The 25,951-nt window shown below is 43.0% G+C and overlaps 1 protein-coding gene across 5 annotated transcripts in view; it reads left to right on the plus strand.

The window, feature by feature from the left end:
* TPGS2 (tubulin polyglutamylase complex subunit 2) overlaps window positions 1–25,951 on the plus strand; it is a 64,159-nt gene that overhangs the window by 11,833 nt on the left and 26,375 nt on the right. For all 5 annotated transcript variants that reach the window (XM_068993606.1, XM_068993607.1, XM_068993608.1 and 2 more), the window contains exon 2: window positions 11,436–11,515. In XM_068993606.1, the coding sequence (XP_068849707.1) occupies window positions 11,436–11,515 (80 nt within the window). The remainder of the gene's footprint in view (window positions 1–11,435; window positions 11,516–25,951) is intronic.

Raw genomic sequence — 25,951 nt, forward strand, 5'->3', positions numbered from 1 at the left:
AGGTCCTAGTGTGTTTTATTACTTTTTGAGGCAAATGACTTCAGACAATGTAAGATACATGGCCCAAGAGAACAGTGGTTACATGTCAGATGACAAAAGAATAACGGTCACATGTCAGATTTTTCCTAAAAATGTAAGTATCTTGGTTTTCTGCCTATGGCCAAGTGTGCCCTGATGTCGAGGCTCACTGCTGAGGCTGTATCTCCCTGGTCATGCTTTGATTGTTTTTTAGAAGAGAAGCTTCAGGTCTTAGCATCACAAGTCATCAAGGGGGCCATTGCCCCAAATTGTCTCTCTACAGGTTGGGGCTTGGGGACCTCTTCCCTCAAGTACAGTGTCCCCATGGAATGATGCCTACAACATCAGAGCAGAGTGGGTGGTTAGGGTCACCAAGGAGTGTCTGTTCAACTAGGCATGAGCTGATCTTGCAGCAGCTGGTTTTTGAGATTTTTAGGTTTGCTCAGGCTCCTGGCTGGAAGAGGTGGAGGGCCAGGTCAGTGGGTGCGGGCACCTGGTCACCATCTTCTGTGAGAGCTTTCATGGTTTTTCCTAGGGGAGGGCATACTTGAGTTATTCCATTTCAGTGGGGTTAAGATGTCCCTTCTCTTGGGATTGGGAAATGGATCTACTATGTGTGTGTGTTATAAGTTCAAATACACTTAATTTTAATTTATCGCCTGGGGCTAACCACATGCACACTAGGGCCAGTTTTCTTGAGTTTCCTGACATACCTTGGCTAAGGCCCATTTCAGGGTCTGATTGGATCTCTCTTTGACAGTTTGGGTGGGGAGGGTCTCCAGACTGAGTACAAGGTCCATTTTATGCCCAGGGCACTTACTTCCATCATCGCTTGGGACACAAATGCTGAACCATTATTTCTTTGCAGGGATCCTGGGAGCCCCAACCTGGGGACTATATCTTTTAGTAATGCCTTAGCCACTTCAGCTGTCATTTCAGTTCTAGCAGGAAATGCTTCTTTCCACCCAGAAACTGTGTTTTCTAGGGCCAGGAGATCCCTGAAAATGCCCAGTACTCTTGCCATGATGGTGAAATCAATCTGCCAGTCTTCTCCAGGATATGTCCCTCTGGTCTGAATGGCCCTTATCTAGGGGCCTCTGGAGGGTCTGGTCTGGGGAGCTGTGTTCATTGTGCAGATGGGCATGTCTCATCTATCCATTTGATTATAGTTTCCATGGCTGGAGTTAACTGTGAGCTCAACTGACCAATTATTTAGGACCTCCCTCCTGTAGTGAGTCTTGATGAACCTTCCTGATGGCTTGACAAGCTGTGGTTTGGAAAAGAAGTGTTGCCTGTGTTCATTAGCTAGCCACCATGGTCCTCTCGATCTCTACTGAAGCCCAGTTTTCAGTTTTTATCTAATTCTTCCTTTCTGTAGTTTGGGGAATGATTGGATGGATCTTGCCTTTGAGGTATGAGCGGTGGTTGCCAAGTTGCAGGTTCTGGGCCACCCTTTCGGCAGTTGTATTCACTTTGTTTCCCTTTTTTACCTCTGTATTCCCTTTGTATGAGGCCTGCAATGAATCACTGCCATCCCTTTTGGAAGCTGTACTCTTAAGAACTTCAGTATGCTTAAGCCACATTTCACAAGTTTATTCTCTGCAGTAAGCATACCTCCTTCCATCCAAATAGCCCCATGTGTGGGTAGGATGGCATATGCATCTGGGAATCTGTGAAAACATGGAGGATTTTCCCTGTCCCATGCTGAAAGGCTCAGGTGAGGACTGTCAACTCTTCTTTGGGGGCAGGAGCCTCAGTGGGTAGCTTCTCACTTCTGTGACTTGGGTCTGAGAAGTCACTGCATATCCACCAGACTTTTCTCTCTTCTCATAAAACTGCTCCCATCTCTGAGAGGCTAACTTTCTCAGTTGGGGCAACTGGAAAAGATCATGTCTATGGTTTCTATATGATCATGCTCCAGGAACCCCAATCCTGTAGCAGGGTGGCAGGATTTAGCGTGTGATAGGTTTTAAGGTAACCACTGGGTTGTCTAAAAGCATAGCCTGAACTTGAATCGACTTTCCAGGGGATAACTACTCTGTTCCCTTCAGTTCAGTTCAGTTCAGTCGCTCAGTCATGTCCGACTCCTTGTGACCCCATGAATCGCAGCACCCCAGGCCTCCCTGTCCATCACCACTTCCTGGAGTTCACCCAGACTCATGTCCATCAAGTCGGTGATGCCATCTAGCCATCTCATCCTCTGTCATCCCCTTCTCCTCCTGCCCTCAATCCCTCCCAGCATCAGAGTCTTTTCCAGTGAGTCAAGACTTCGCATCAGGTGGCCAAAGTATTGGAGTTTCAGCTTTAGCATCAGTCCTTCCAAAGAACACCCAGGACTGATCTCCTTTAGAATGGACTGATTGGATCTCCTTGCAGTCCAAGGGACTCTCAAGAGTCTTCTCCAACACCACAGTTCAAAAGCATCAATTCTTCAGCACTCAGCTTTCTTCACAGTCCAACTCTCACATCCATACGTGACCACTGAAAAAACCATAGCCTTGACTAGATGGACCTTTGTTGGCAAAGTAATGTCTCTGCTTTTCAATATGCTATCTAGGTTGGTAATAACTTTCCTTCCAAGGAGTAAGCGTCTTTTAATTTCATGGTTGCAATCATCATCTGCAGTGATTTTTGAGCCCCCCAAAAATAAAGTCTGATGCTGTTTCCACTGTTTCCCCATCTATTTCCCATGAAGTGATGGGACCAGATGCCATGATCTTCATTTTCTGAATGTTGAGCTTTAAACCAACTTTTCACTCTCCTCTTTCATCAAGAGGCTTTTGAGTTCCTCTTCACTTTCTGCCATAAGGGTGATGTCATCTGCATATCTGAGGTTATTGATATTTCTCCTGGCAATCTTGATTCCAGCTTGTGCTTCTTCCAGCCCAGCGTTTCTCATGATGTACTCTGCATATAAGTTAAATAAGCAGGGTGACAATATACAGCCTGACGTACACCTTTTCTTATTTGGGACCAATCTGTTGTTCCATGTCCAGTTCTAACTGTTGCTTCCTGACCTGCATACAGAGTTCTCAAGAGGCAGGTCAGGTGGTCTGGTATTCCCATCTCTTTCAGAATTTTCCACAGTTTATTGTGATCCACACAAAGGCTTTGGCATAATCAATAAAGCAGAAATAGATGTTTTTCTGGAACTCTCTTGCTTTTTCCGTGATCCATTGGATATTGGCGATTTGATCTCTGGTTCCTCTGTTTTTTCTAAAACCAGCTTGAACATCTGGAAGTTCACTTATTGCTGAAGCCTGGCTTGGAGAATTTTGAGCATTACTTTACTAGCGTGTGAGATGAGTGCAATTGTGCAGTAGTTTGAGCATTCTTTGGCATTGCCTTTCTTTGGGATTGGAATGAAAACTGACCTTTTCCAGTCCTGTGGCCACTGCTGAGTTTTCCAAATTTCCTGGCATATTGAGTGCAGCATTTTCACAGCATCATCTTCCAGGATTTGAAATAGCTCAATTGGAATTCTTTTCCCTTAGAACTTACCAAAACCCAAACCTGATGTGTGAGGCAAGCTAAAGTGTTAGGTGTAGTTACCTTGCAAGAGGAACTATGGTCTGAAGCGCCAGGTACGAGGTCTCTGCACATGGTATCCTATAAGCAAATGAAACTAGACCAAGGCCAAAGGGGAAAAAAAATGTTAGAGTTTATCTTATTATCCAGATTCTATTTTTATTTCCTGAGAATTGTTAATGAGCTTTGCCCATGACACCATGCAAATTTTCAACTCTCAAAAGGAAAGCAGATTTTTAGTGATTTAGGCAGATTGGGAAAACAGCCTTCTCAATGTAGAATACATGCAGAAGCCAGATTCCCAGCATCAACCAGAGATGAATCCTTCAAGCTGGTCCTTCTAAAGAACCTCAGGTTGGCCATGTACAGTCTACTCCACTCTACCCACCCACCCCCCAAGCCCTCCAGGTGCCTCACCTTCCAGCCCTAGCTTCATGTATTCAGTTCAGTTCAGTCACTCAGTCGTGTCTGACTCTTTGCAACCCCATGAATCACAGCATGCCAGGCCTCCCTGTCCATCACCAACTTCTGGAGTTCACTCAAACTCACGTCCATCGAGTCAGTGATGCCATCCAGCCATCTTATCCTCTGTCATCCCCTTCTCCTCCTGCCCCCAATCCCTCTGCATCAGAATCTTTTCCAATGAGTCAACTCTTTGCATGAAGTGGCCAGAGTACTGGAGTTTCAGCTTTAGCATCATTTCTTCCAAAGAAATCCCAGGGCTGATCTCCATGTATTATCTGATGTATTATCTTTACATAATTCTTTGATTTGTGTAATAAACTCTTGTTCTCTTTGAATAATCTTATAGTCTTAAGTTCTTTTCCGTCTGTAAAGAACTTTAACGTCTTTGGAATCTTGGGTTCCCAAACCTCTACTACTTTTTGTCTGGCTCTGTGGCCACAATTTTTAAGTCATATTAATGACCATTTCGTCTGATCTGCACACATTCATTTGTCCTGAAGGTGAACCCACAGATGCAAACTCTGTCTATCAGGATTTTTAGTGGCAGACCATAGAATACATAGCTTGTTAAAGGCTGGAAAGACACTGTAGCTAGTTAAGGCAGGAAGGACTTGAGAGGCATTAGCCCATAAAATAATTGGGAGATTAAACAGAGCAGATTCTAGGCTGAGAACCAACCAAACTGTGAAAAGGATGCTAAATGGGACATACCTGCAGCTAGGAAGCTGTAGAATTGAGAAATTGCTGCTGCTTCTGCCACACTACAACTCTCAACCCCATGAGATCAAAATACCTTTGCAACTATGCTTGTAAAAAGAGCCCATCACCCTACTTACCCGTCTACCTCACCTGCTCCTTCTCTCCTTCCAGGTTTTATGCCAGTGGGTTTCCCTGCAGAAAGCATGGCCTCCAGCAGGCGCCTAGCTGCAGTGGAATCGGGGAAATGTAGTCTTTAGCCAGCTGGTCAGTAAAATACAGGAAAGCACATGAGGAAGGAGCAGGAGTAGGTATTAATGAAGCCAGTCTGCCGGAACGGCCATGTCATCCTTCACAGCCCAGGTTAGTTATGCATAGTTTATGACATTTCCATCACTTTTTCAGTCTTTATCTTCCTCCCTCCAACCTAATTTCAGTGACCCACAGGGTCAATATATTACCCAATTTAATATGTATTACATATTATTATCTTGAAGTTTTCACTGTTGATTCATGTTTGTCTAACCAGGCAATGAGTTTCTTGAGACAGTATCTCCTTAAATTCCTAATCTCTGGCAGAAATTTTTCCCAAGCTGAGGACATGCCAGGTCCTCATTAAATATCTGAGATTGTTGACTCAGAAACTGTTTTCTACTAGGGAGTGAGTTCCAGTTATTTATTGCTGGGTAACAAACCACCCCCAAACCGTGGGTTGAAACAGCAATTTAGTCTCTCTCCCAGTCCTGTGGGCTGACTGGGCTTAGGTGGGACTGCCTGCATTTCGCGTCTCAGACGTTTGCAATGAGATTGCAGCTAGGACTGGAATTACCTTCTGGCTCAACTCGACTGGAAGTCCCATATGGCTTCAGCACTCACATATCTGGCCCCTCAAGGCTCCCCAGCATGGCCTCTTTGTCCAGAAGAGTAGCTTGGATTCAGTTTGTGATGGCTCAGAGCAGAAAGAGAAGAAACGGGGACTGCCAGCCGTCTTGAAGTCCAAAACTTGCATGATGTCTCTTTGCCATATTTTATTGGTCAAGGAAGTCACAGACTAACCCCTGTTAACCTCTCTTCACAGAAGCAGAGAAATAGACTTCACCTCTCAATAGGGAACTGATATGGGTGGTAGAGAAGGAAGAAAGTGATAGCACCCAACTTTGGAGTAAGTTACCACACAAAGTATTCATCCGTGGCATGCCATAGGTATCTAGAGCAAACTATGCTGTGTCTGAAGACCTGACTTTCTTCATTCAGTATTTCATTTCATCCTCTGCCATATGGATTATTCCAGCCAGGCAGCTCATAAATGCTTGTCATTGGTCACAAAGGCAGGAGAGTAGAATTGGCTCTGTCTGATTGCTGGGTCTGTGGAGCACTCCCTTTTTCATTAGTTGAAAGCTTCCCATGGTGGGTTTCTGTGCTTCAAGGAAAGGACTCTCTTCAACTCTGTGAATTCCTTCACCAGCAACAATCATATGTGACACCTCTTCTTGATCTGATGACATCTAACAATCCTAAAATGGACTGGTATAACACATTGTACCTTAACTATGAACATAATGTGACTTTTAATTTTGATTACATTTTAACTTGGTTTAATGACTCTTTTGCCTTACATCGGTAACTGTATAATGGGGTTTGTTTCTAACAGTCTGAAAGCCTTAATGTTACAAATGGTTGTTAAGCTCCTATGAATGCCACAACCTCCCCCAACTATACTGTCCCTGGATCAGAGACCCTCAGTATGAGGGTAAGGCAAATATGCTGCCAGAACAATTTAGGGCCTGTGCCCCTGGCCAGCAGGAAGTAGCTACAGAATGAGAGCAACACCCCTTTTCCCTTGGCAGCCATGTTCTCCTAGACAAAGAAGGGGGTAATGAGTTAATTCTTATGTAGGTTGATAAGGAGTCCGGGGCCCTCAAGGAGGAAGGGGTCCAGGGCCCTCAAGAAGGAGAAAGGGGTCTGGGGCTCTCGAGGAGAAAAGGACAAACTTTTTTTTCTGCATTGTTTTGTCTTAGTCACATAAGACATTATTTTCTTTAAGTCCAGAGCTAATGATTACACAACAAAATTCATCTTGCTCAAGGGTATGTTTTTCCATAAGCTCTGTGCTAATGATTATATAATAACAATGCATCGTGCTCAAGGACATTTTTCTTCTTCTTAACAAGAACCTTCTGACTCATCTTACCTTAAGATGTATGTTGTGGGAATGGATCTGGTAAGACCTTTCTATTGTTAGTTCTAATCTTGTTCTTCTAAAATGTATGTTGTGGGAATGGGTCTGATAAAAGTATATAAGGCCTTGATAAGAGTAGCAAGTGAAACACTCTCTCTCTCCCGCTTCGGATGTCTGTCAGAAGCTTTTTCTGTCCTTTTACACTATAATAAAACTTCTGCCACACAAAAGCTTTGAGTGATCAAGCCTGGTACCTGATCCTGAAGCTAAATCTTCTTCTTCAGAGATCACGAATCCAACGTCTTTCACTGTTAGCTATCATCTTGGGGGCTCTGCAGATGACACCACCCTTATGGCAGAAAGTGAAGAGGAACTAAAAAGCCTCTTGATGAAAGTAAAAGAGGAGAGTAAAAAGGCTGGATTAAAACTCAACATTCAAAAAACTAAAATCATGGCATCTGGTCCTATCACTTCATGGCAAACAGATGGGAAAACAATGGAAACAGTGAGGGACTTTATTTTCCTAGGCTCCAAAATCACTGCAGATGGTGACTGCAGCCTTGAAATTTTTTTTTTTAACTTTACAATATTGTATTGGTTTTGCCATACATCAAAATGAATCCGCCACGGGTGTACACGTGTCCCCAATCCTGAACCCTCCTCCCTCCTCCCTCCCCATATCATCCCTCTGGGTCATCCCAGTGCACCAGCCCCAAGCATCCAGTATCCTGTATCGAACCTAGACTGGTGATTCGTTTCTTACATGATATTATACATGTTTCAATGCCATTCTCCCAAATCATCCCACCCTCACCCTCTCCCATAGAGTCCAAAAGACTGTTCTATACATCTGTGTCTCTTTTGCTGTCTCGCATACAGGGTTATCGTTACCATCTTTCTAAGTTCCATATATATGCATTAGTATACTGTATTGGTGTTTTTCTTTCTGCAGCTCCAGTTTCATCTACCTCATTAGAACTGATTCAAATGTATTCTTTTTAATGGCTGAGTAATACTCCATTGTGTATATGTACCACAGCTTTCTTATCCATTCATCTGCTGATGGACATCTAGGTTGCTTCCATGTCCTGGCTATTATAAACAGTGTGCACCCTGGAAATTAAAAGATGACAGCATATTAAAAAGCAGAGACATTACTTTACTGACAAAGGTGTGTATAGTCAAAGCTATAGTCATATGTGGATGTGAGAGTTGGACCAAAAAGAAAGCTGAGCGCTGAAGAATTGATGCTTTTGAACTGTGGTGTTGGATAAGATTCTTGAAAGTCCCTTGGACAGCAAGGAGATCAAACTAGTCAATCCTAAAGGAAATCATTCCTGAATATTCATTGGAAGGACTGATGCTGAAGCTGAAGCTCCAATACTTTGGTCACCTGATGCGAAGAACTGACTCATTGGAAAAGACCCTGATGCTTGGAAAGAATGAAGGCAGGAGGAGAAGGGAATGACAGAGGATGAGATGGTTGGATGGCATCACCGACTCAATGAACATGAGTTTGAGCAAGTTCCAGAAGTTGGTGATGGACAGGGAAGCAAAGAGTCAGACACAACTGGGCATCTGAACTAAGTCAGATACTACTTCTCATGTCACATGTTATTAATAATAAACCATACACAACTTGTTATTGCTATTATTTCTAAATATCCTCATGATTTTTTGGTTATCTGTGTTATTATGATTTATAATAAATATATATTTAGACTTTGTCACAGTTTCAGGCACAGAGTTCCTAAAACCCCTGGAATTTCCTAAGTGATAAAAGAAGGTGCCTTTTGTTAGTGAGGTGACTGGAGGGCCCTTGGGTAACCTAAAGATGGGGCCAGTTCCCAAGGGAACCAACCAGGATTAAAGGGTTGGAACTTTCACTCCCCCACCTGATTTACATGGAGGGGAGAGAGTCTGGAGGTTGAGTCATTTGCCAATGGCCAGTTATTTAGTCAAGCATGCCTGTGTAATGAAGCCTGCATAAAAAACCAAAATAGTGCAGGGAGTTTCCAGTCTGGTTAACCAGACACTTCCTCATGCCACTGTGCCAGGCCCCAAACTCGACAAGGACAGAAGCCCCTTTGTTCAGGACCCAGCCCTACACATCTTATCTCCCTGTTGATCTGTAATATCCTTTAAAATAAACCAATATTCCAGTGAGTAAATGGGTTTCCTGAGTTCTGTGAGCCCTTGTATCAGACTCATCAAACCCAAGGGAAGGATCATAGGAACTCCTGATTTATAGCCAGTCCATCAGAAGCACAGATAACAGCCTGGACCTGCAGTTAGCATCTGAAGTAAGGGCAGGCTTGTGGGAATGAGCTCTTAACCTGTGGGATCTGAGGCTTTCTCCTGGTAGAGTCAGGATTGAGTTGAATTGTAAAACACTCAGCTGGTGTCAGAATTGCTTGGTGGTGTGAAGAAAACTTTCCCTCATGTTGGAATTAACTACTAAGGCAATACAGTAGAGAAAACATTAGGCTTGGTGCCTGCACCTGTGGTCAGAGATTTAGTTCTGTGAAATAATTAATGTAATATCACTGAACCTGTTTTCTTATCTTTAAAGTAATGATGCTGGCTTCACATGATTGTTGAGTCAGTGAGATAACTTATGCCAGTTTCCAGAAATACAGCATTATAGAAATGGAATTTATTGTGTGTCCCTGTCTTCCTCACCCCCAGTACCTCCTCCTAATCAGTGCTGAAGTATTGGATAGCAGAGTCTCTGCAGTGGGTACTTCCTAAGCAACTTGTTACATGAAAGTTTTTAAAGCCAGTGTGTTGACCAGTTGTCCTCTCCTGGAGATGTGCAAAGATTAAAAGTGGTATGTTGTCATCTGTGCTACATCACAGCATTTCTGTCTGAACCTGTAGCCCTTCCACGTAGGTCTGTCACAGGCTGAAGAATGGTGTGTTTGTGTCTCTCTCAGCCTACTCACTGATAGTGTTGCTGTTGGCTAGGAATACCTGAGGCACTCACCTAGGCCTATACTACTTGGATGAGCCCCACAGACATTTCCCAGACTGAAGCTGATGTAGTGGTTGGACCAAACATTGTGGTTTTTGTTATGACTGAAGATATACCTCAGCAGCAACCATCGGGGAACCTTGAAAAAAAATTTTTTTATTATACACAGGTCCTGGAGGGTACATGGTATGCCCACAGCCACACAGCCAGATAGCCGGGAGTGAGTGAACAGACCTGGGTCTTTGCTTTTATTAGGACCCCAGAGTTGTGTATCTAGGGTTTTGCAGGTTTACACTTTATTGGTGGATTTAAAACTTAAGAGGGGGAATTAGGACATCTGAAGGGAAAAGGTGGCTCATTCAAGTAGTCAGTTATCCAGGTTACCCAGGGCTTTCTAAAAGGGGAACTTTGTGAGTGGGGGGTGGCCTCATTCCTCATCTAGTTGTTTAGTTAGTAACTGTGTCATACAACTGGCAATTGGTCTATTCAAGATGGATGTATTTGAAATGGATGCCTCAGCAAAACTTAGTGTCAGGTACTTACATTATGTGTGTGTCCTCTTGTAGCCCTAGGCATTAGATTGCACTGGGAGTATAGTCAGATGACATCCCTACGTAACCAGCTGTGTTGTGGGCCAAGAATTCTGTATTCTTCGGTCCTACTGTAGGTAGAGTACTGGGCTGCCAAGACATTGAAGCCAGACTCTGCATTTGCATAGGATAATTGCTTTAACAGGCTATGCCAGGGGCAAGTAGTGACTTTTGAACATGTTCTTCATTTTTCAACTAGACCCATACTTGGAGTCAGAGGATTGGCTTTATGGTTTAACCTCTCAACCTCGGTGTCCTTGCTGTAAAATTGAATAATGGCGTTTATTATCTACTGTCTTAGTTTTGGTGGAACAGTGCCAAATGAGACCACCCTTAAAGGGATAAAACAGTGTCTTCCACCCTAACCAGTCAGGGGCATAGCAAGGATTCACCCCAGGTCAAATGGCTTGAAGCTCATTGGTTTTCTACCACAGTACCATGCTTCCCAACACGTTAGAAAGAACCTTGAACAGAAGGCAGAAGAAAAATTGTGTAGATGGTACTTTTTACTTTTCCAAAGCATCTTCATCTCTGTTTCCTCTCTGTTTCTTCATTCCTGTTTTTGCTTCACTTATTGAGGAAGGTGTTATTGTAATTCTTGTCTTACTGAATGCAAAAGGAGGTGAGCACTCATCTAAGGTCACACAGCTAGTGAATGCGTAAAGCATGACTAGAATGGTGGAGTCCCAATTTCTTAGCTAGTGTATTGGGCTGTTGCTGCATTCCAAGATTTGACTCTTCTGAAAACTTGAGGAAAACTTTGATACGTGGAAAGGATACTGGCATAATTATCACTAGAAGACTACATGGTCTTAGCTTATGGGACCGACTGCTTTTGAGGGACCAGCTGCTTTTATTACAGGGCTAACAAATGCTCCTCAGAGGGATCTGGTATTCCCAGAGCAGACTTCAACAGTTCATCAACGTTTCTGGTAGAAATATGTGAGATTGGACCAACTACTCTACTCTCTGCTTCCTCTTCCAGAATCATCCCCAGGTGTGACAGAGGTGACCATCATAGAAAAGCCACCTGCTGAACGTCATATGATTTCTTCATGGGAACAAGTAAGTGTCACCCTGTTGAATCCTCACCTCCCAACAAAGAGCAGTCAACTTAAATGCCCCTGAGAAGGAAAGACTGGACAGGAGACTTTCTCTTAGGCCACAGCCACCTTCAAGTTAGAGTTCATCTTTCTCTGTTTCTGTTCAGGGCTTTTAACGCTCCCTTCCATTCTATGCCATCTCCCCAACACGGAGCATCTCCTCTGAGCCTGTCTTAAGGAAGCAGTGGAACATTTGAAGTTGTATATATACACAGCAAAGCTGAAAATCCAGGAAGGAAAGAAGGAATTAAATATTCATAAGCATGCTGGGCAGAACGTGGTTAAGTGTTGCAGAGAAGTACTAACCAGATTAATAGCAAATGCTTTCCAACCCTCCTCTGAACTTTCATTCATTCATTTATTCAGTAAAAGATTTAAGCTCCTAAAATGGGCCAGGCATTGTGCTTGATGTTGAGTCCTAGAGATTCGGGGGTAATCAATAAAGAACACAATTTCCTACCTCTTGATCTTGTCTGAGACATGGTATAAGTCATCCCAGGTATAATTACAAAGCAGATCAAGCTCTGTGAAAGACAGTTTATGTGAGTATTGTCAGGAGACCTGACCTAGTCTGGAGGTTGAGGAATATTTTTCCCAAAGAAGTTATGAGAAGTTGTTAACCAGATAGATGAGATATGCGAAGAAGATGCTTTGAGCCTGTGTGAAGGCTTCAAGACAGGAAGGATTACATTTTTGAGAGCATAAAGGGGGTCCATGTGGCTAAAGCACAGGAGAATGAGGGAGGGAGGTAGATAAGGACCAGGACATGCAGGGCTTCTCAGACCATCAGGATTTTGTTCTTTACATTTACCAAGGGAAGCCACTGAAATGTTTTAAGTAGAGAAGTCAGATTTCCGTTTTGGAAAATAACTGTGGCTGAGTAGCAAGCAGCAAATGGATCTGACTAGGGAGCACAAGGTCACCTTGTCACTGAGTGAGTGCTGCTGCCATATCAGGTAAATTATTTCATTTAATCCTCATAATAACCATGGCAAGATCAGTGTCGATATCTCCGTGTAATAAATGAAAAATGTGAGGGTCAGAGAGGTCAAGGAATTTGTCCGGGGCCACATAGCTACCAAGTAGCAGAGCCTGGATTGTCTACCTCTAAGCACGTGCCCTTTCTGCTCTACCAGACTACCCCTCCTATGGAGGGCAACACTATGGCAGCCTTGCCCTCGCCAGCCCAGCAGCCCCCAGGAATGTGGGCATGGTCAGTCCCTGTGAAGAGCTCCCACCCTCCCAGGGCTGAGCAGTGGCTTTACTGGTGTATCAGTAGTTGGTAATTAAGGTTTCTCTCCATGACCTCTGCTCAGCAGCACCTCAGCTCTTAGCATGGACTCACTCAGCTTCTGCTGCCATTTTTACTTACAGTACCTAAGAGAAAACTAAATTCCAGAGCAACGTCTACCGTTAAGCTCTTACTAGCTGATGGTGCTGGTACAGCTGTGGCTATGCCAGCCAGGCCTGTAGACTTCGTGGATTACATCCCTTCTAATTCTTAAAAGGTTTGAGTCAGGGCTATAGGGAAAACTGCCTTGGGACTCTGTAAGAATGAGAACCTCAAGTTTTTCTGTCTGCTGAAGAGGAGATTCCTAGCTTAGAAACCCAGGTTCATAGGTCAGGATGGGAGGATGAGAGGACAGGAATGCATTTTTTGGGGTGGAACACCATTAAAGCTGTGCCATTATGTCACTTATTTATTGAGGTAGTTTTTGAGGCATAGTCTTCCTGTGTCTTATACTTATTTCCCAGAATTCTCTAATTCTTGGTGCATTTGTTCCAGTTTTACTTATGATATCATGGTTTATTCATTTGTAGCATGCCTTCCATGACTGCTTTTTATATCCAGTGACACTGAGAACTAATCTGCCTCCTGGACAATGCAACTTTGGGGGGTTCCCATTTAGCCTGGGCTGATATTGAGGAGAATACAGTTGTAGAACTGGATAAATAGCCATCAGCAGACTGGAAGAATTAAAGGATATGCACGAGAGAAATAGATTTTTAACTAGCTGAGACAGCCAATAGAACATTTTCTTCAGACATATTGAGTTGGGGGAAGTTTTGCAGCAACTGCAGCACACAGGCTCAGTAGTTGTGGTTCACAGGCCCAGTTGCTCTGAGGCATGTGGAATCTTCCTAGACCAAGGGTTGAGCCTATGTCCTGTACATTGGCAGGCAGATTCTTAACTACCGGACCACCAGGGAAGTCCCTGGGTGTTTTTGTTGTCGTTGTAGTTATTGAGTTGTGTGAGCTCTTTGTATATTTTGGAAATTGAGCCCTTGTTAGTCTCAGCATTTGCAAATATTTTCTCCCAGTTTGTACCTAACTTGTCTTTTCCTTTTGTTTATGGTATTCTTTGCTATGCAAAAGCTTTAATTTTGATTAGGTCTCATTTGTTTATTTTTGCCTTGGGATTCCTCAGAAAACATTGGTATGTTTTATGTCAGAGAATGTTTTGCCTATATTCTCTTCTAGGAGTTTTGTGATGTCATGTCTTATAGTTTTAAGTCATAACCCATTTTGAGTTATTTTTGTGTATGATCTGAGGGTGTGTCCTAACTTCACAGATTTACATGCAGCTGGTTGTTCCACTTCTCCAGTACCGCTTGCTGAAGAGACTATCTTTCCCCATTTTATATTCTTGCCTCCTTAATTAAAGATTAATTATCTATAGGTGTGCAGTTTATTTCTGGGCTCTCTATTCTATTCCATTGATCCATATGTCTGTCTGTTTTTATACCAGTCTCACACTGCTTTGATTACTATAGCTTTTTAGTATTGTCTGAAGCAAAGAAACAGAGGAAAACAACAGAATGGGAAAGACTACTGATCTCTTCAGGAAAAGTAGAGATACCAAGGGAACATTTCATGCAAAGATGGGCTCGATAAAGTACAGAAATGGTATGGACCTAACAGAAGCAGAATACATCAAGAAGAGATGGCAAGAATACACAGAAGACCTGTACAAAAAAGATCTTCACGACCCAGATGATCATTATGGTGATTATGATGGCCCTCACCTAGAGCCAGACATCCTGGAATGTGAAGTCAAGTAGGCCTTAGAAACCATCACTACGAACAAAGCTAGTAGAGGTGATGGAATTCCAGTTGAGCTATTTCAAATCCTAAAAGATGATGCTGTGAAAGTGCTGCACTCAATATACCAGCAAATTTGGAAAACTCAGCAGTGGCCACAGGACTGGAAAAGCTCAGTTTTCATTCCAATTCCAAAGAAAGGCAATGCCAAAGAATGCTCAAACTACCGCACAATTGCACTCATCTCACACGCTAGTAAAGTAATGCTCAAAATTCTCCAAGCCAGGCTTCAGCAATATGTGAACCGTGAACTTCCAGATTTTCAAGCTGGTTTTAGAAAACGCAGAGGAACCAGAGATCAAATTGCCAACATCCGCTGGATCATTGAAAAAGGAAGAGAGTTCCAGAAAACCTTCTATTTCTGCTTTATTGACTATGCCAAAGCCTTTGACTGTGTGGATCACAATAAACTGTGGAAAATTCTGAAAAAGATGGGAATACCAGACCACCTGACCTACCTCTTGAGAAACCTATATGCAGGTCAGGAAGCAACAGTTAGAACTAGACATGGAACAACAGACTGGTTCCAAATAGGAAAAGGAGTACGTCAAGGCTATATATTGTCACCCTGCTTATTTAACTTATATGCAAAGTACATCATGAGAAACGCTGGGCTGGAAGAAGCACAAGCTGGAATCAAGATTGCTGGGAGAAATATCAATAACCTCAGATATGCAGATGATACCACCCTTATGGCAGAAAGTGAAGAGGAACTCAAAAGCCTCTTGATGAAAGTGAAAGAAGAGAGTGAAAAAGTTGGCTTAAAGCTCAACATTCAGAAAATGAAGATCATGGCATCCGGTCCCATCACTTCATGGGAAATAGATGGGGAAACAGTGGAAACAGTGTCAGACTTTATTTTTTGGGGGCTCCGAAATCACTGCAGATGGTGATTGCAGCGATGAAATTAAAAGATGCTTACTCCTTGGAAGAAAAGTTATGACCAACCTAGATAGCATATTGAAAAGCAGAGATATTACTTTGCCAACTAAGGTCCATCTAGTCAAGGCTATGGCTTTTCCAGTGGTCATGTATGGATATGAGAGTTGGACTGTGAAGAAAGCTGAGCACCGAAGAATTGATGCTTTTGAACTGTGGTGTTGGAGAGGACTCTTGAGAGTCCCTTGGACTGCAAGGAGATCCAACCAGTCCATTCTAAAGGAGATCAGTCCTGGGTGTTCTTTGGAAGGAATGATGCTAAAGCTGAAACTCTAATACTTTGGCCACCTGATGTGAAGTTTTGACTCATTGGAAAAGACTCTGATGCTGGAAGGGATTGGGGGCAGGAGGAGAAGGGAATGACAGAGGATGAGATGGCTAGATGGCATCCCCGACTCGATGGACATGAGTTTGAGTGAACTCCAGGAGTTGGTGTTGGACAGGGAGGCCTGGTGTGCTGCAATTCATGGGGTCGCAAAGAGCCAGACACGACTGAGCGACTGAACTGAACTGAAGCCTAGAAAGGTTATGCCTCTTGCTTTGTTCTTTTCCCCTAGGATTGCTTTGGCAATTCTCAATCTTTTATGGTTCCATATAAATTTTAGAACTATTTGTTCTTGTTCTGTGAAAAACGTTTTGGGTAGTTTGATAGCAATCAGATTGGATCTGTGGATTGCGCTCGGGTAGTATAGCCGTTCTAACCATATTAATTCTTCTAGACCAAGAGTATGGGATAGCTTTCCAGTTTTTTGAATCATCTTCAGTTTCCTTCACTACTATTTTTGTAGTTCTCAGCGTATAAGTCTTTCACTTTCTTGATGAGGTTATACCTAAGTTTGTTTTTTTTTTTATGTGACTTTCAAAGGGACTGTTTACATTCCCTTTTCTGATATTTCATTGTCTGTTTAAAGAAATGCAGCTGATTCCTGTGTCCTGCTACCTTGCTGAATTTATCAATTCTAGTCTTGTTTTGTGTGGTCTTTAGGGTTTTCTGTATATAGTGTCATGCCATCTTCATATAATGACAATTTTATCCCTGTCTTACCAATTTGAAATGGGCTTCCCAGGTGGCACTAGTGGTAAAGAACCCACCTGCCAGCACAAGATGTGAGAGATGCAGGTTCAATCCCTGGGTCAGGAAGATTCCCGGAGGAGGGCATGGCAACCCACTCCAGTATTCTAGCCTGGAGAATCCCATGGACAGAGGAGCCTGGCAGGCTACAGTCCATAGAGTCACACAGAGTCAGACATGACTGAAGTGACTTAGCAAGCGCCAGTTTGAATTTTAATTCTTTTCCTTGTCTGATTGTTCTGGCTAGGACTTATACTGTGTTGACTAGAAGTAGTGAGAATAGGAATCCTTGTCTTCTTCCAGAATGTAGTGGGAATGCTTTCAGGTTTTCACTGTTGAGTATCGTACTAGCTGTGAGTTTGTCGTAAATAGCTTTTATTATGTTGAAATATGTTCCCACTGTACCCACTTTGGTAAGAATTTTTATCATGAATGGATATTTAATTTCACTGAATGCTTTTTTTCATCTGTTGAGATGACTGTGTGGTTTTTGTCTTATCATCACATTGATTCCTTTGCGTATGATGAACCATCCTTGTATGATTTAATCCTTGGATGAACCCAGCTTTGTTGTGGTATATGATCTTTTTTATGTATTACTAGATCTGGTTTGCTAATATTTTGTTGAGCATTTTTACATTTATATTCATGAAAGATATTGGCTTATAATTTTCTCTTCTTTTTGTACTGCCTTTGTCTGGTTTTGTTATCAGGTGATGGTGACTTCCTAGAATGTCTTTGGAGTGTTCCTACCTCTTCGATCTTTTGGCAGTTTGAGAAATATCTGTGTAAGTTCTTCCTCACATGTTTGGTAAAATTCGCCTGTGAAACTATCTGGCCCTGGACTTTCTTGTAGGGAGTTGTTTTTCTTTTTTTTTCAAATTACAGATTCTATATCACTTCTAGTGATTGGTCTGTTCAAGTTACCTATTTCCTCTTGATTCAGTTTCGGTGGGCTGTGTGTTTCTAGAAAGTTGTCCATTTCTTCTAGGTTGCCAAATTTGTTGACATATAGTGTTCATATAATTGGCATCTAGTTGTTCTCTTATAGCTTTTTGTCTTTCTGATGTATCATTTCTTAGTTTGACTATTTGAATCTTCTCTCTTTTCTTCTTGTGAGCCTGGCCAGATATTTGTCAGTTTTGTTTAACCTTTCAGAATACCAGCTCTTTGGCCTCTATTGATTTTTTTCTATTGTTTTTTAGTCTCTATTTCCTCTCTGATATTTATTATTTCCTGCCTTCTGCCAACTTTAAGTTTTGTTTGTTCTTCTTTAACTAGTTCTTTTAGGTGGTGGACTAGGTTGTTTGAGATTTTCCTTGTTTCTTAAAGTCCTGTATTGATATGAAATTTCCTCTAAGAACTGCTTTTGCTGCATCCCATAGAATTTCTATAGTTGTATTTTCATTGTCATTTGCTTCAAGGTATTTTTTAAAATTTCTTCTTTAATTGTTGACCTGTCGGTTTTTAAATAGCATATTGTTTAGTCTCCGTATAACTTTTTTTTCTCATTTCTTTTTCTGTGGTTGAGTTTTGGTTTCATACCATTATGGTCAGAAAAGATACTTGAAATAATTTCTATACTCTTAAATTTGTTGAAGCTTCTTTTGTGCCCTAGGGTGTGATCAGTCCTAGAGAATGTTCCATGTGCACTTGAAAAGAATGTGTATTCTGTGTTTTTTTTTAATGTAATGTCCTGGAAATATAAATTAAATCTAACTGTTCTATTTTGTCACTTAGGATCTCTGTTACCTTGTTGATTTTCTGTCTCGAAGATAAGTCCATTGATGTGAGAGGGGTGTTAAAGTCCCATACTATTACTGTATTCCCATCAACTTCTCCCTGTATATCTGTTAGTACTTTTATGTATTTGGGTGCTTCTATATTGGGCGTTTGGGTGCTAAAATTACTGCACATGGTGACTATAACCATGAAATTATAAGATGACCGCTTCTTGGCAGGAAAGCTGTGACAAACCTAGACCCTGTGTGACAAGGCAAAGACATCACTTTGCTGACAGAGGTCCATATAGTCAAGACAATGGTCTTTGCAGGGGTCATGTACAGACGTGAGAGCTGGACAGTAAAGAAGGCAGAACACTGAGGAATGGATGCATTCAAACTATGGTGCTGGAAAAGACTCTTGAGAGTCCCTTGGGCAGCAAGGAGATCAAAACAGTTAATCTTAAAGGAAATCAACCCTGAGTGCTCTTTGGGAGGACTGATGCTGAAGCTGAAGCTCCAATACTTTGGCCACCTGAGGCAAACAGCTGATTCATTCGAAAAGACCCTGATGCTGGGAAGGATTGAAAGCAGAAGAGGGTGACAGAGGATGAGATGGTTGGATGGTGTCACTGATTCATTGGACATGAACTTGGGCAAACTCTGGGAGATGGTGAGGGAGACAGAGAAGCCTGGTGTGCTGCAGTCTGGGGGGATCACGAAGAGTCGGACACAACTTGGCGACTGAGCAGCAGCATCATATTGGGTGTGCAAGGAGTCGGGCACGACTGAGCATGAGTGTACAGTGCATGTGTTGGGTGCACATTTGTAAACGAGTATAATATCCGATCCTTGTATCGATCCTTTTATCTTTATGTAGTGTCTTTCTTTATCTTTCTTTGTAGCCTTTGATCTAAAGTCTGTTTTGCTTGATAGGAGTTTTATGACCCTCTTGTAGCTTTCTTGTGATTTCCATTTGCACGAAATGTCTTTTCTCTTCCCCTTACTTCAGTCTGTGTTTGTCCTTTGCCCTAAAGTGAGTCTCTTGTGGACAGCATATTGTTTTTTTATTTAATATGCCACTCTGTGTCTTTTGACTGGAGCATTTAGCCCATTGACATTTAAGATAGTTATTGACAGATATGTTTTTATTGCCATATTAAACCCTATTTTCATGTTTTTTTATTTTATATTTATATTTTCCTGATTTTATATTTCTTTGTCCCTTTCTGTTTTTTCTTTTGTAGTTTTATGATTTTCTTTTGTTTCACACTTATGTCCTCTTCTCTGGTTTTGGGGAATGCATTGTATGTTTTTGCTTTGTAGTTACCCTGTTTTCAAGTTTGTTAACTCCTTCTTGTACTTACTTGCCTTAGACTTATAGTCATATAGACTCAAACACATTCTTGGAAAAAAAGATCTACATTTGCTTACTCTTATTTCCCACATTTTATGATTTTGATCCTCTTTTACATCTTCATGTTCATCATTTTGCTGTTCATTGTCTTTATCACTTTCACAGAAATTAAATTTATTTTTAAAATCAGTGTACTGGCTTATTTAAGTGATTTACTCTTTCCTTAGATTCTTACTACTTTCTCTATTTAGAGAAAATCTTTTAATATTCCATTTAGGATAGGTTTAGTATTGTTATACTCTTTGAATTTTTGCTTATCTGCAAAATCCTTAATCTCTCTTTCTATTCTAAATGATAATCCTGTTGAGCAGAGGACTCTGGATTGCAGATTTTTCCCTTTCAGGACTTTGAACATATCTTGCCCCACTCCCTTTTGGCCTGCAGCTGTTTCTGTAGAGAAATCAGCCCGTAGCCTTATTGGGGTTCCCTCTTTGTTAACTTGTTAACTCTTTGTTTTTCTCTTGCTGCCTTTAGAATTGTCCCTTTAACTCTGGCCATTTTTATATGTCTTGGTGTAGGTCTGTTTGCATTTACCTTGTTTGGGACCCTCTATGCTTCTTGTACCTGGATATTGTTTCCTTCTTTATGTTTGGGATGTTTTCAGTTACAGTTTGTTCAAATGCATTTTCAATCCCCTTTTCTTTATCTCCTCCTTCTGGGATTCCTATTCTATGTACATTGGCATGCTCCATATTATCCCATAGGTCTCTCACACTGCTTTCATTTTTTTAAATTTGGCTTTCTGTCTGCTGTTCTGCTTGGTTGATTTCCATTATTCTATCTCCCAGATTATTTATTCATTCTTATGCATTATTCATTCAGCTTTTCATTGCCTTTAGCTCAGCTTTTGTCTCAGTGAGTGAATTTTCTAATTTTTCTTGGCTCCTCCTTATAGTTCCTAGTTTCCTTTTACAGTAATCTGCATTTCTCTCAATAGTCCTTAACTTCTTCAGTATTTTTATTATCTCCTTTTTGAACTCATTGTCTATTAGAATGAAGAGGTCTGTTTCATCGCTTGTTCAAGATCAAGGGGAGTTCTCTTGATCTTTTATTCGAGAGTGGTCCTCTGCTTCATTTTGCTTATATTTCTCTTGCTATGTGAGTTTAGGAGAAACAATTATCTGTTGTGGTCTTGGAGGGCTATTTTTATGGAGGAGCATCCCTCTGTAGCTTGTGTAGGTTTAAGATTCTTTGATGTGAGAGCTGTTTTGGGTGTTGATTCCTGTTGCCTCTTCCCTCAGTGTATGCTGGCCTCTGTCCCTTTGATAGGAGGAGTGACTGGTGTCGTGGCAGCCAGAGCCTGCCCTGGTTGTTGGTCAGGGCTTCCTCCTTGCTCTGTGGTTGTGCTGCCCTGTGGGAGCTGAGTCTGTTCTCTCGCTGTTGGAGTAGAAGCCCCCAGACCCATTTCTGGGCTTTGGTGGAGGGAGGTGGAATGGGGGCACGAACACTGGGAGAAGAGCCGGAGCTGCCCCCCCACCCCACCCCACCCCGTGAGTGAGCTGTGCTGAGCCAGCTGTCATCTGTTCTGCCACCTTACAAAGTGCTCTGTTGCTGGCTCTGCCCTGGGCCCCATCTCAACCTTGGGAATGCCAGCAACCGGCCCTGGTGCCCCCCGGGCATTGTTTCCACAGGACCACCAGTGCAGATCAACCAGAGTCAGGTCCCAGGACCACATTCATCACTCATCTGGACCACAGCGGGAGCTGCAAAGGCAGCTCAGACCCTGGCCCAGCCCAGTCCCCAAGTGCACGTGCCCGCAAAGCCCTTGACTGCTGAGGCCACACCCGTTCCAGCCATGGACACACCCAGTGTCTACTCTGAGGTCCTACAGGCGCTGAATTTACAAAGCCAGTGGCAGAGGTGTAAGATTGAGGCTTACACAACCACAGGCTTAGATTTCAGCCCTACTTCCCTAGTTGCATGGCTTCTGAGGCTCAGCTATGGTTTTAGCCCCACCTCTGCAAGTGGGCAATCTGCTGACATTTACTCCCACCACCCCCAAGATGGTGACTGGGCCACAAGAGCTTTTGGAGACGGGAGCCCCTTAGGCAGCATCTGGGAAGACATGTTCTCATAGGGCCCACAGAAGCAGGGCCAGTACACAGAGAAAGAGGCTATGATGTCAGCCTCGCCCCCCACTTCATGCTCCACTTAACAGTGGTGCTTTGCTTCTGTTGCCCACCTGGGTTTCTTCCGTGAACACCCCCGGCTGCAGCTACACCACGCTCCAGCCCTTTCAGGCTATCTCTGCACAGCCAACAGCAGTCCCCTTCCCGCCTCCATTCTCTACCCCCCAAGTTCCAGTGCCAGCCCCACTCACACCAGCAGACCTGCATCTCAGGCTGGGACGCACATGGCAGTGGCGCAGCCCTCTGCAAGCCTTTCTCTGTGCGGCCTGTCGCAGCCTGATTGCTGGGTTCCCCTCTGAGCCTCTGAAGCTCGCTCTCTGTCCCAGCTCCTCTCCCTGCTGCTTAAGTGGCTTCACCCTGTGGGAACATTTCCTCTTCCCCCTCAACACTCCCCCTGCCAGGGGTGCAGGCCCCATCCTGCTCCCTCTTCTCTTTTCTTTTTTCTTACCCAGTTACATGGGGCTCTTTCATGTCCTCTCAGGGGTTTGAGGTCTTCTGGTAGTGTTCAGCAGGGGTTCTGTGAGAACTGTTCCATTTGTAGATGTATTTTTGATGTACTTGTGGGAGGAGGTGAGTTCCACATCCTTTTACTCTGCCGTCTTGTTTGGAGTTAGTGTTATAGAAAGATTCATCCACTTCTAATATTTCATGATCCTTTGCTGCAAATGTAGGAAGAAAAGGTTTAAAAAAAGCCTAAATGGCTATTTATATCTGCTGCAATCTCCTAAAATTAGAAAAAAAAAATAGACAACCTCTTTTTATTTTAATGCATTTCACCATTTTTTTGTTGTTGTTCTTTAAACAACAGTTTTAATCTGCTTGGTTTTGTGCAGTTTCATGATTCACGTTCCCTTTGCCTGCAACCTGCCTTTTATAATGATGGTAGTTAGTGAAATGTCTGCACCAAGTTTTTCATCTTTTGTGCACTGTGAAGGCATCTCCCTCTTAATTCTCATAGCATCCCAGGGTCAGGAGAGTTCTGTTTTTAAACATTTCAGTGACATTTCATAGTTCCAGAGTACAGTACAATTCTTGATTGGTTAGACTGTTCAATTTCCAGATAAAAATTCAATTTACTAATGGTGAAACTATGGCCCAGGAGACCAAACAGTTTGCCAGAACATCATCCCCTCTCTTTTTAGCCTCACTTTTTCTAAAGTCTTCAGGGTGGATTCTGAACCTTCTTGCAGATGTATCCCTCACATGCCCCTGCTCTGAATGCATTGTAAGCATCCCAGATGGGAGAGAGCAGCCTGCAACACCTTGTCACCATGGTCCCTCACACTGAGCGCTCACTCTGCCCCCATAGTTCTTCTGTGACAGATAAGTCCCCCTTCCGCTCTCCAGTGCCTCCCTTCCTCCGTCCAGACCAGCAGCTGCCTGAGAGGGTCTTCCCCACCTCTTCAAAACTAAGAACAAAAATAAAACTTTCAACCTTACATGTATTTTGAGAGGGAGACTGACGGTTGTGTGGAGAAAGAGTGGCTGCCTCTCTGAGTCTTCAGCAACTCAGCTCTGTCCCCAAACTTGGATACCCCAGCCACCAAGACAACCGGTTCCGGTTAACCAGGCCTTCCCCGTCTCCTTAGGAAGGAGTTTGAGAATGCACCGGAGAGTTCTCCGGGGATCTCACCCCATCCTTCCACAGCCCTTCCGGGCTCTCTCCTCCCGGAGGAGAGTTTCAGTAGGCGCAGGTGTCCTCCCTGACTGAGGTTTCCAGCTAGGTCTCAGTGCTCCGCATCAGTGGCCATCCTGGGCAGCCCTTCCTCTGCTTTTGTTGCACATGGACTCATAGCGTGCCCACTGCGGATAAGCACCTATGGAAACAATGATTTCCATGTTCTGGCTGTGGCTCTTTGTTGAACTGATCCTCCCTCCCTGGCCGCCCCCACCACCTAGTGAAGTGGCCTCTGAAAGACAGGGAATGATGGGGCACAGGATTCTCAGAAATACAGCAAGTGAACAGGAGGTCATAGACGGGCTCAGGCAGTGCTCAGGAAGGCTGCAGGAATCAAGCTGATGACTCCCAAAACATTAGAGAGGCTCAGTCTGTCCAGGTGATGAAGCAGCAACAGCTTGTGGTGGACTTTCGAGCAGCGCTCAAAGAAATGATTGTAAATAGCCTCCTCAGGAGGTGGAGAAAAAAATCAGAAGTTGGGAATTACGTAACCGAGTCACCACTGGGATAAAGGGAGATTGCAGTGCCGTGGGAACGCCACTCTTACTCCACACACTGGTCAGCAGTTATTCTCTCCTCTTGACTTTCTCTCAGATCCTCTCTCGTCCTTACACTTCGACTGCCATTTGCTTTCTGCCAGTCTCCCTCCTTTTCCTTATTTTTCATCCCCTAAAAATAGAGACTGACCCTAAATCTGGCAAGAGAACCTTCTGAAGTGAGGAGGTTTCTCCCTGCAGAAGAGCAGGCTCTTTCCACATCGTGCAGGAGAGAAATGAAAACGGCAGGATCTCTGAGTTGCTGGCCAGGGCGTAGGAGCCACCCAAACGCGATGCCCCTGCAGCTCAGCCCCGTGTCCACAGAACATGCTCTGGACGTGAGGCTGTGTGATAGCCTCCCACACCCAGCCTCTGCCATGTGGAATCAGTTGACATCGGCAGGCTCTTTCATGTTTTCCTCCTTCATCTGCCCTCACTGAAGCACCTGGAGACTTCAATTACTCAGCCAAGCGTGAAGAGAGAAAGCAATGATAATTAGGTCAGTCTTCTATATCACACTGCACATGATAAAGCGCTCTTAAAATAAAGAATGATGTAATTAATAAACTTATTAACAAAATGTTTTAAAAATGTTCCAAGTAAAAATAAAAGTGGCTTCCGCACTAGAAGCCACACTCAGAAGGAAGGGCTGGAAGTTCTGCAGGAGCCACCACTTGGGCTGCCAGGCGGTAAGGTCCACGGGAGGGAGGCAGCACAGCTGAGGCCACAGTGATCTCTATGAAAATGAGAGAGCATGTTGACTGTTTTTTTGAACTTGGTCTGCTTGACATTTTGCATATTTATGTGAGTATTTGAGATGTTTTAAACACTTTATTTCACTTTTTTTCCTACTTTTATGAATTTTGAGTAATTTTTTAAAATACTAGTATAAAATAATACCAAAATTTCTTTTTGGAGTGAAATAAATACTGTGTCTTATAATCACTACTATTGAAATTCTCCAGCATAACTTAAAGGTGATCAATGCCCCTAGACCTTCTCAGCTGGGATCTTAACGGAATCTGGGTAGTTTCCTTGTGTCCACCACTAGATGGCGCTGGTGATCAGCATCTCATATTGGATGCTGACCTTTGGGGACGACAGAAGGAGCAAGAACTTTGTCAGAATACCGATAACTACTGACTTCCTGTACTAGGGCGCAGGAGAAAGGTACTAGGTCAAGAGAAAGGTATTTTGTGTGCACACTTCTCTCTAAGAAAGCACAGACAGTGTGCACCTCCAGTCTTTTATAGACTCAATCTTAGAGATTATTCTTAAACCTGGATTCACAGAGTTTGACAGTCAAGGTCACTCAGCTTGTTGCAGAATTGGGGAATAAATTCAGATCATCCTGTTACACTCAACTTCTTCACACATTGGGTGGTACCTGGAATCGACTGACAGTGTGACCTAAACAAACTTGATACAAGCAGTGTTCAGTATCACATCTCAAAAGGGTCCAGTAAGCAGAAAGTTTGGAAGTTGCCCCTCTGCCTGTATAAACAGGACAAGAAGAAAGAAAAGTAATTGGAAAACTCATCCTTCTGTGCTCAGTAGTCTGATTGGCTAGAAAAGACTGGCCAGACGCATGCAGAGGTGTGAGTTACTTAGAATTTAATGAGTGCTCCTAGTAACTCCTGAAAAGAATCACAGCTTTTTTTGGATGATTTGCTATTCATATGAAATATTTGCTTATATTCTATTGTGCTTCTTTTTAAGAACTTTCAGAACCATTAAATTCATTGCATTAAATGCTCTAGAAGTATATACTTTTTACCTTAATCAGTTCTCACTGATCCAATA

This window comes from Capricornis sumatraensis, chromosome 21 (assembly GCF_032405125.1).
Source record: "Capricornis sumatraensis isolate serow.1 chromosome 21, serow.2, whole genome shotgun sequence".
NCBI classification, from domain to species: Eukaryota; Metazoa; Chordata; class Mammalia; order Artiodactyla; family Bovidae; genus Capricornis; species Capricornis sumatraensis.